General features: G+C 43.4%; 1 protein-coding gene across 1 annotated transcript; it reads left to right on the top strand.

Annotated features, from left to right (window-relative positions):
• Positions 1–502: 502 nt before the first annotated feature.
• On the top strand, positions 503–10505 carry LOC311132483 (antigen peptide transporter 2-like; the record flags this gene model as incomplete). Its single annotated transcript, XM_084165768.1, has 11 exons — positions 503–1050; positions 1422–1536; positions 1702–1832; positions 2028–2233; positions 2453–2650; positions 2760–2888; positions 8049–8237; positions 8379–8552; positions 8798–8957; positions 9965–10101; positions 10284–10505. The coding sequence occupies exons 1-11, from the start codon at positions 525–527 to the stop codon at positions 10503–10505; spliced, it is 2187 nt and encodes a 728-aa protein (XP_084021894.1). The 5' UTR covers positions 503–524.
• Between the last annotated feature and the right edge of the window lie 1206 nt (positions 10506–11711).

Genomic DNA, 11711 nt, shown 5'->3' with positions numbered 1-11711 from the left:
GGTAGAACCCTTTTTGGTTCCAGGTAGAACCCTTTTTGGTTCCAGGTAAAACCCTTTTTGGTTCCAGGTAGAACTGTTTTGGGTTCCATGTAGAACCCTCTGTGGAAAGGGTTCTACATGGAACCCAAAAGGGTTCTACCTGGAACCAAAAAGGGTTCTTCAAAGGGTACTCATATAGGGACAGGCGAAGAGCCCTTTCAGGTTCTAGATAGCACCTTTTTTTCGAAGAGTGTAGGATAAACCTGTCACCATTAACTACTAGTCTAGGTGCGCAAGCATTATTGTCTGGTATTTATTATGGCACCGAATAAAAGCTAAATGGAAAGGTACATAATATTTTGGAGAAGAATTCCCCCTCTGATTAGGGCATATGGGAAATTGAAACTGAAAGCAACTAAAACGCAGCGTCGGATTGAAAACAACTGAAAACAGTGGAAAGTATCTACACGAATTCGGGGACTTGCCATCTCTCACCTTTTAATTCATAGGTTATAGATTAAAACAAATTATAGACGACAAAAAGGATGCTTAGAACGTGCGTGTCCGCTATGGTTGTATGTCTATGCATTGACATATCCACATTTTGCGCACTGGGTTTTGGCGCATCTATTTCCAAAACTGGACCAAGAACTTTTGATGCTTTCGGAAGTCAGTTGCGTCTATGGGTTGTAGCGGGGATTCGATTAGTTCTACTACTCGGTATATCGCTACTAACACTAGGATCGATAAAACCAGTATTAAAGCGCTGGTTAGTGGTGCACTGTTTCCTTGCCCCGGTCTACGAGACTGGGCTACTGATGCTGCATGGAAGTTCAACGGAGAGCGCGTATGGATCGTTGGGGGGTCCAAGTTTGTGGCTATTATGTACCACGGCAGCAGGTGCAGCAGCCTTATTTTGGGAGACAACCTTCCCTGACAGCAATGGAGCAAGTAACGGGAAAGAGAAGACGCAGAAGGCACGAGTTCTGTTCATGAGAGTACTCATCTTCTGCAGACCCGACACCCTCCTCTTGATTGTGGCGTTTATATTCCTGTCACTGGCTGTCCTCTGTGAGTAGGCGAGCCCAGGGTTTTCAAACTTTTCTTGCCCAGGGACCCCCGCCCAGGAAAACCGGCGACCCAGGGAACCCCATCATATGTTAGCAAAAATTTATAAAATAATGTATTGTCTTATCATGAGGTGATTGATAATGGAAAATAGAAGTAATCAACATTTAAAAATGAATAGATTTGGTAGACAGTTTCATTATTTTGACCTCCCCACAGTTCATTGGAAGAGGAAGTGTAAACTCTAACATAGCCTTAGCTATGAAGCTAAATGTACTGGAACAAAATTACAGAAAGGCCTATTATATGATGAAGTATAAGAAGAAGATGAGGATGATGAAGATGATAATGTTGGTGGTGGTGTGTGTTTTCAGGTGAAATGTTCATCCCATTCTACACAGGAAAAGTCATTGACATCTTGGGCACCCAGTACAAGTGGAATGACTTTCTCACAACTATCATCCTCATGGGGCTTTACTCTTTGGGAAGGTAAGTAGATACAACAGACCACTACGGTCTCCATCAATATCGCACAATCAACATTTTAGTTTGTATGGTTTAACAATGTTACTTACACTGACTTCTCCACTGCGATGTGAACATCATATTGATTATTTTAACACACCTGTAGCTTATGCTGTCTGTTTGCTGCAGCTCTTTGAGTGCAGGCTGTCGTGGAGGCCTCTTTATGTGTGCTATCAACAGCTTCACCTGCAGAATTAAAGTAGAGCTGTTTGGGGCCCTGGTGAAGCAGGAGATCGGCTTCTTTGAGACCATCAAGACAGGTAGAGACACGATTTATGATGGTGATCCGAAAGTATGATCAGTGTGCAATCTGTTGTCTATCTGGATCAAGTGGCAACTTTGTTTGTTTATGACATTACTGTACCTGAAATGAATTTTCCAGTTTTTTACTTCTTTGCTCGTTGGTTATTGGACGAAGTTGCGACAATAATCCTGTAACCTCTGAACACTGGTAGGTGACATCACATCCAGGCTGTCCACAGACACCACTAAGATGGGCCGGGCGGTGGCCCTGAACGTTAACGTCCTTCTGAGGACCCTCATTAAGACCGTGGGTATGCTGTGGCTCATGATGAGCCTTTCCTGGAAGCTGACTCTGCTCATGCTGATGGAGACACCCATCATTGGCCTGCTGCAGAGCATCTATGACAACTATTACGAGGTATTATCAGTCACTTGTGAACAGAACAGAAGGACCTGAAATGATCTATTGGTCCCTGCAGACCCTGAAATGATTAGCTGAAATTATCTAATGCAGAAGGCCCTGAAATTACCTCTTTTTTATTTTTGGTGTGAATATACAGTGGTGACTGCTAAATGTACTGGGTAACCTTATAAAATAGAGTCTAGTAAATGTTATTGTGGATTGACTGTTCCTCAGAGGCTCTCTAAGGAAGTGCAGGACTCCATGGCCAGGGCGAATGAGGCAGCGGGGGAAACAGTAGCAGGAATCCGGACCGTACGAAGCTTTAACACCGAGCGGAGTGAGGCTGGTCGCTATGACGACAGGTTGATGGACACCCACAATCTCAAGACAAGGCGGGACACCATCAGTGCAGTCTATGTGCTCCTGAGAAGAGTGAGTATGCAGGGATCACTCCCTGTCCCCTTATGCTCAGAAGAGTTGAATACTTCTGATGTGATCTTCAGTGTACGTACTCATCACATTCTGTGTGTGTGTGTTAAAGCTAACAGCGCTGGTAATGCAGGTGGCCATGCTGTACTATGGCAGACTGTTTATCCAGCGAGGACAGATGAGCACCGGGAACCTGGTTTCTTTCATCCTCTACCAGTCTGACCTGGCAGACAATATCAGGGTACACTAATGCTACTATATATTTGTGCATCCCTCTGTCCCATCATCCACAGCGAGACAAAAGCTTTTTCCAACTCAGTGGCCTTCTGGTTAGAGTGTCCGCCCTGAGATTGGAAGGTTGTGAGTTCGATCCCCGGCCGAGTCATACCAAAGACTGTAAAAATGGGGCCGGATGCGTCTCTGCTTGGCACTCAGCATTATGGCGATAGATTGAGGGTAAGGCCCTGTGATAGACTAGCGTCCTGTCCAGGGGGTGTACTTGTACATCAAGCTTCCTCACGCTACAGAATCAGGAGATAGGCTCTTGCCCTATGAGCTGTTCCGGGTTGCACAAGCTAAGGCTTGTGCAAGGCTACTTACATAATGTAAAAGTTGCTATAGAGACTGAAAATATACATGTTAGGGAATACAACATAAATATGTACAGTGAGGGAAAAAAGTATTTGATCCCCTGCTGATTTTGTACGTTTGCCCACTGACAAAGAAATTATCAGTCTATAATTTTAATGGTAGGTTTATTTGAACAGTGAGAGACAGAATAACAACAAAAAAATCCTGAAAAATGCATGTCAAAAATGTTATAAATTGATTTGCATTTTAATGAGGGAAATAAGTATTTGACCCCTCTGCAAAACATGACTTAGTACTTGGTGGCAAAACCCTTGTTGGCAATCACAGAGGTCAGACGTTTCTTGTAGTTGGCCACCAGGTTTGCACACATCTCAGGAGGGATTTTGTCCCACTCCTCTTTGCAGATCTTCTCCAAGTCATTAAGGTTTCGAGGCTGACGTTTGGCAACTCGAACCTTCAGCTCCCTCCACATCCCCCCCTCCAAAAAAAGAATCGCAGCACCCACTCTCCCAAATGCTACTGTTTGAACTGTAAATAGTGATGTCATTTTCTCTCTCTGACCAATACTCACAACCTCCCAATATACTGTAAATCACATGTACATCACAAATTGATGTAGATATTGAATATAGTTTAATATAATATTTAATATAATTATATTGAATATGTTTGTTTTATTTTATAAGAGATGGACACTTCTGTTGGTGTTTGTTATCTTGTATGGGTGGTTTTGATTAGATTTGATTGTATTCTTCCCCTCACTTGATTTGATTTTGTAAAAAAAGAAGAGGAAATGTTTGATTAAGAAATAGAAGGGCAGTGAGTGACCCACGTTATAAAACCATTTATTATGTTCTGGAGCAAAGGTTTATTATATTGCCTATCCAAGAGAATAAATCATCTATTAAACATTTTAACCTCTCGCTAAACCACCTCTAATTTAATCTGACGCTTGTGTTACATTTCCTGTACACTTCCATATCTATTGTTGTGAATACTTTTGTCTAAGTGTAGTATCAGTGTGACAGACTTGTCTGCAGCCATTTTGTGGCGAAGTGTAGCCTAAGCGTTGGCTTAGAAATAAAATGTTTCCTGGTATTTTTATTGTGCATAAGCTTTTTTCTTACTTTTTAGCAGAGGTGGGACCAAGTCACTATTATTCGAGTCACAAAGAAGTCTCAAGTCACAAGGTCCAAGTGTCAAGTCGAGTCCCAAGTAGAACAGGTCGAGTCTCGAGTCAAGTCCAAGTCGTGCATTCTAAGAGCAACTCAAGTCGAGTCTAGTTTTTCCAAGACAAGTCTCATGTCAAGTTCTAAAAAATCTATACAGTGCCTTGCAAAAGTATTCATCCCCCTTGGCGTTTTTCCTATTTTACTGTAATTTAAATTGATTTTTATTTGGATTTCATGTAATGGACATACACAAAATAGTCCAAATTGGTGAAATGAAATGAAAAAATTTACTTGTTTCAGAAAATTCTAAAAGATAAACTACGGAAAAGTGGTGCGTGCATATATTTTCACCCCCTTTGCTATGAAGCCCCTAAATAAGATCTGGTGCAACCAATTACCTTCAGAAGTCACATAATTAGCTAAATAAAGTCCATCTGTGTGCAATCTAAGTGTTACATGATCTCAGTATATTTACACCTGTTCTGAAAGGCCCCAGAGTCTGCAACACCACTAAGCAAGGGGCACCACCAAGCAAGCGGCACCAGGAAGACCAAGTAGCTCTCCAAACAGGTCAGGGACAAAGTTGTGGAGAAGTACAGATCAGGGTTGGGTTATAAAAAAATATCTGAAACTTTTAACATCCCACGGAGCACCATTAAATCCATTATTAAGAAATGGAAAGAATATGGCACCACAACAAACCTGCCAAGACAGGGCCGCCCACCAAAACTCACGGACCAGGCAAGGAGGGCATTAATCAGAGAGGCAACAAAGAGACCAAAGATAACGCTGAAGGAGCTGCAAAGCTCCACCGCGGAGATTGGAGTATCTGTCCATAGGACCACTTTAAGCCGTACACTCCACAGAGCTGGGCTTTACGGAAGAGTGGCCAGAAAAAAGCCATTGCTTAAAGAAAAAAATAAGCAAACACGTTTGGTGTTCACCAAAAGGCATGAGGGAGACTCCCCAAACATATGGAAGGAGGTACTCTGGTCAGATGAGGCTAAAATTGAGCTTTTTGGCCATCAAGGAAAATGTCTGGCGCAAACCCAACACCTCTCATCACCCCAAGAACACCATCCCCACAGTGAAGCATGGTGGTGGCAGCATCATGCTGTGGGGATGTTTTTCATCGGCAGGGACTGGAAAACTGGTCAGAATTTAAGGAATGATGGATGGCGCTAAATACAGGGAAATTCTTGAGGGAAACCTGTTTCAGTCTTCCAGAGATTTGAGACTGGGACAGAGCTTCACCTTCCAGCAGGACACTGACCCGAAGCATACTGCTAAAGCAACACTCGAGTGGTTTAAGGGGAAACATTTAAATGTCTTGGAATGGCCTAGTCAAAGCCCAGACCTCAATCCAATTGAGAATCTGTGGTATGATTTAAAGATTGCTGTACACCAGCGGAACCCATCCAACTTGAATGAGCTGGAGCAGTTATGCCTTGAAGAATGGGCAAAAATCCCAGTGGTTAGATGTGCCAAGCTTATAGAGACATACCCCAAGAGACTTGCAGCTGTAATTGCTACAAAAGGTGGCTCTACAAAGTATTGACTTTGGGAGGGGGAATAGTTATGCACGCTCAAGTTTTCTGTTTTTTTGTCTTATTTCTTGTTTGTTTCAGAATAAAAAAATATTTTGCATCTTCAAAGTGATAGGCATGTTGTGTAAATCAAATGATACAAACCCCCCAAAAAATCAATTTTAATTCCAGGTTGTAAGGCAACAAAATAGGAAAAATGCCAGGGGGGGTGAATACTTTCGCATGCCACTGTACATACAATGACTTGTTCAACTACAAATCAAGACCTTGGGACTATTAGGTTCTATCTGACATTTTTGGCATAAATGAGTTAGTCACATATAACAAATAGATATTTAGATGGTTCTTCATATGTCTGTAAAATTGTATTTTTTTAAAGTATATTTTAAGTGAAAAAATTAACAACTAGAAAGTTCTATCTACATAAACCCATTTGAACTTGGTGCTATAAGGTTATATCTGCAATCCAATCACAAGCCTGAACAAATACGTTTGCCCACTGACAAAGAAATTATCAGTCTATAATTTTAATGGTAGGTTTATTTGAACAGTGAGAGACAGAATAACAACAAAAAAATCCTGAAAAATGCATGTAAAAAATGTTATAAATTGATTTGCATTTTAATGAGGGAAATAAGTATTTGACCCCCTCTCAATCAGAATGATTTCTGGCTCCCAGGTGTCTTTTATACAGGTAACGAGCTGAGATTAGGAGCATACTCTTAAAGGGAGTGCTCCTAATCTCAGTTTGTTACCTGTATAAAAGACACCTGTCCACAGAAGCAATCAATCAGATTCCAAACTCTCCACCATGGCCAAGACCAAAGAGCTCTCCAAGGATGTCAGGGACAAGATTGTAGACCTACACAAGGCTGGAATGGGCTACAAGACCATCGCCAAGCAGCTTGGTGAGAAGGTGACAACAGTTGGTGCGATTATTCGCAAATGGAAGAAACACAAAAGAACTGTCAATCTCCCTCGGCCTGGGGCTCCATGCAAGATCTCACCTCGTGGAGTTGCAATGATCATGAGAACGGTGAGGAATCAGCCCAGAACTACACGGGAGGATCTTGTCAATGATCTCAAGGCAGCTGGGACCATAGTCACCAAGAAAACAATTGGTAACACAGGACTGAAATCCTGCAGCACCGCAAGGTCCCCCTGCTCAAGAAAGCACATATACAGGCCCGTCTGAAGTTTGCCAATGAACATCTGAATGATTCAGAGGAGAACTGGGTGAAAGTGTTGTGGTCAGATGAGACCAAAATCGATGTCTTTGGCATCAACTCAACTTGCCGTGTTTGGAGGAGGAGGAATGCTGCCTATGACCCCAAGAACACCATCCCTACCGTCAAACATGGAGGTGGAAACATTATGCTTTGGGGATGTTTTTCTGCTAAGGGGACAGGACGACTTCACCGCATCAAATGGACGATGGACGGGGCTATGTACCGTCAAATCTTGGGTGAGGATGGGTATTCCAGCATGACAATGACCCAAAACACACGGCCAAGGCAACAAAGGAGTGGCTCAAGAAGAAGCACATTAAGGTCCTGGAGTGGCCTAGCCAGTCTCCAGACCTTAATCCCATAGAAAATCTGTGGAGGGAGCTGAAGGTTCGAGTTGCCAAACGTCAGCCTCGAAACCTTAATGACTTGGAGAAGATCTGCAAAGAGGAGTGGGACAAAATCCCTCCTGAGATGTGTGCAAACCTGGTGGCCAACTACAAGAAACGTCTGACCTCTGTGATTGCCAACAAGGGTTTTGCCACCAAGTACTAAGTCATGTTTTGCAGAGGGGTCAAATACTTATTTCCCTCATTAAAATGCAAATCAATTTATATCATTTTTTACATGCGTTTTTCTGGATTTTGTTGTTGTTATTCTGTCTCTCACTGTTCAAATAAACCTACCATTAAAATTATAGACTGATCATTTCTTTGTCGGTGGGCAAATGTACAAAATCAGCAGGGGATCAAATACTTTTTTACCTCACTGTAGTTACTGTTGAAAATGTAGAGTCCAAACAAAGATGTTTATTGAGTTATGATGACTCAATTCTGAATCATAAATCTGCCCCCTGCCCTTTCAGACTTTGATTTACAGCTTTGGCGACATGCTGAATTCGGTGGGGGCAGCTGGTAAGGTGTTTGAGTACCTGGACAGAGAGCCCCAGGTCAGCACAACGGGAACCCTCCAACCAGAGACCTTGACTGGACACGTCCACTTCCACAACCTCTCCTTCTCCTACCCCACCCGCCAAGAACGCAAAGTACTGCAGGTACGGCTCACCTGGGAGGAGGGTGGTAAAAGTCTGGAAACATTAAGCAACCCTACCTGGCAGTTTCTTCGTCACCACGTTTTTGCCTTCGCATGTACCCATTGCTGAGGTAGTATGTCATTGGCTCTCTGCTTGTGTTAGGGCTTCTCTCTGGAGCTGAGGCCGGGTCAGCTGACTGCTCTGGTGGGGCCGTCAGGAGGGGGGAAGAGCACCTGTGTCAGTCTGCTGGAGAGGTTCTATCAGCCTCAGCAGGGAGAGATCCTATTGGACGGTCAGCCACTGCACAGCTACCAGCACCAATACCTACACAGGAAGGTAATATAGAAAGCTACCAGAACCACTAACTACACACCTGGACAGCAAAGTAATACATCTACTCTTACACAGATATTATAATTTATAATATAATCTCTAGAGAGCACAGTAAGATAACTGTAGCGTGCAGCATTAGCTACCAACATTATTCCCTAATAGAAATCTTTGCAGAAGAAGAAACATTGCATTAACATTGATTGGCTGATTGGTGATTGGTTTTTCCCGGATTGGTTTTTCCGTACCAGGTAGCCATGGTGGGCCAGGAGCCTGTTCTGTTCTCTGGGTCCGTCAAGGACAACATTGCCTACGGCCTGGCAGACTGCTCTCTGGAGAGGGTACAGGAAGCTGCTCGCAGAGCCAATGCTCACAGCTTCATCAGCCAACTGGAGAAGGGTTACGACACAGGTACACCGGCCCATGATCAATGGCAAATAGGAATATTAAACACGGCCAGTTTATTAGGTACACCACCCCGTTCACAAAAATTGATTGCTTCTACAGACAGTGAGTCACTTGGCCGTGGCTTGCTATATAAAACAGGCAGGCAGGTATCAAGGCATTCAGTTACTGTTGGATTGAACGTTAGAATAGGCAAAACGAGTGACCTAAGCGACTTTGAGCATGGTATGATCGTCAGTGGCAGTCCTGTGGGCGAAAACAGCTCGTTGATGAGCGAGGTCGAAGGAGAATGGCAATAATCGTGCAAGATAACATGCTGGCCACAAACAGACAAATCACGGCGCAGTACAACAGTGCTGTGCAGAACGGCATCTTGGAACGCACAGACGACCACAGCAGGTTCCACTCCTATCGGCTTAAAACAAGAAGAAGCGGCTCCAGTGGGCACGCGATAACCAACACTGGACAATTGACGAGTGGAAAAACATTGCCTAGTCCGACGAATCCCAGTTCCTGTTGTGTCATGCTGATGGCTGAGTCAGTATTCGGCGTAAGCAGAATGAGTCCATGGCCCCATCCTGCCTGGTGTCAATGGTACAGGATGGTGGCGGTGGTGTACTGTTGTGGGGAATGTTTTCCTGGCACACGTTAGGTCCCTTGATACCAATTGAGCAACGATTGAACGCCACAGCGCATCTGAACATTGTTGCTGACCAAACCCAATAGACCATCTTTGGGATGAGATGGAATGGGCTGTTGGCAGCATGAATGTACCGCCATCCAATCAGCAGCAACTGCGTGATGCCATCACGTCAGCATAGACCAACATCCCTGTGGAACGTTTCCGACACCCAGTAGAATCCATGCCCGAAGAATTCAGGCTGTTCTGGAGGCAAAGGGGGGTCCGACCTGATACTAGATGGGTGTACCTAATAAACTGTCGGTGTGTGTATGCCACTGATGGATGACCACAAGGAGAGACTCAATAAATGTACTGTCTGTCCATCTATTAGATGTAGGAGAGCGAGGTAGTCAGATGTCCGGCGGTGAGAAGCAGCGTATCGCCATCGCCAGAGCTCTGATCAGAGAGCCACAGGTCCTCATCCTGGACGAGGTCACCAGCGCACTGGACACTGAGAGCGAACACATGGTACGGCATCCCTCCTCACATAAACTAGATAGCTTTAGCCTTCCATCATTCATACTCTCAATGTGGTTAGCGCTAGCGGTTTCACATACATGTACTACGTAGCTATACAGTAGCTAGCATTTACATTCTCAATAGGGATAGCGCTTGCAAGCGGTTTCACATATCTGTGCTCCTTGTCTCAGGTCCAGGAGGCCCTGGCTAGCTGCCCCTCCCAGACCCTGTTGGTGATCGCTCACAGGCTGAAGACCATCGAGAGGGCAGATCAGATCATTCTGATTGACCAGGGAACCGTCCTGGAGCAGGGCACTCACCAGGAGTTGATGGACAGGAAGGGGAGCTACTACAAACTAAGAGAGAGGCTCTTCACGGAAGATGATATGCCACATCATAGCCATGGGAAGTAGGGGTGCTGAGGGTGCTGCACCCAGTGAAAAAATACAATAAAATACGTTGTGAAAAAATGTCTAAATACATTTTTTAAAGGGGGGGGGGGGGGGGGGGGGCTTTACTAGCCCTGTATTAGCGGATCGATATAGCCGTCTGCAGCACAGACAAAACGTTTTTGTCAACATCCCCCCCTCCAAAAAAAGAATCGCAGCACCCACTCTCCCAAACTACTTCCCGCGGCTATGTGCCACATTGACCAAAGAAATGCTACTGTTTGAACTGTAAATAGTGATGTCATTTTCTCTCTCTGACCAATACTCACAACCTCCCAATATACTGTAAATCACATGTACATCACAAATTGATGTAGATATTGAATATAGTTTAATATAATATTTAATATAATTATATTGAATATGTTTGTTTTATTTTATAAGAGATGGACACTTCTGTTGGTGTTTGTTATCTTGTATGGGTGGTTTTGATTAGATTTGATTGTATTCTTCCCCTCACTTGATTTGATTTTGTAAAAAAAGAAGAGGAAATGTTTGATTAAGAAATAGAAGGGCAGTGAGTGACCCACGTTATAAAACCATTTATTATGTTCTGGAGCAAAGGTTTATTATATTGCCTATCCAAGAGAATAAATCATCTATTAAACATTTTAACCTCTCGCTAAACCACCTCTAATTTAATCTGACGCTTGTGTTACATTTCCTGTACACTTCCATATCTATTGTTGTGAATACTTTTGTCTAAGTGTAGTATCAGTGTGACAGACTTGTCTGCAGCCATTTTGTGGCGAAGTGTAGCCTAAGCGTTGGCTTAGAAATAAAATGTTTCCTGGTATTTTTATTGTGCATAAGCTTTTTTCTTACTTTTTAGCAGAGGTGGGACCAAGTCACTATTATTCGAGTCACAAAGAAGTCTCAAGTCACAAGGTCCAAGTGTCAAGTCGAGTCCCAAGTAGAACAGGTCGAGTCTCGAGTCAAGTCCAAGTCGTGCATTCTAAGAGCAACTCAAGTCGAGTCTAGTTTTTCCAAGACAAGTCTCATGTCAAGTTCTAAAAAATCTATACAGTGCCTTGCAAAAGTATTCATCCCCCTTGGCGTTTTTCCTATTTTACTGTAATTTAAATTGATTTTTATTTGGATTTCATGTAATGGACATACACAAAATAGTCCAAATTGGTGAAATGAAATGAAAAAATTTACTTGTTTCAG

The sequence above is a fragment of the Coregonus lavaretus genome (genome assembly GCF_964263955.1).
Source record: "Coregonus lavaretus genome assembly, chromosome: 7".
Lineage (NCBI taxonomy): Eukaryota > Metazoa > Chordata > Actinopteri > Salmoniformes > Salmonidae > Coregonus > Coregonus lavaretus.
Note: the sequence above shows the minus strand (reverse complement) of the source record. Positions and strands in the feature narration are given on the sequence as shown.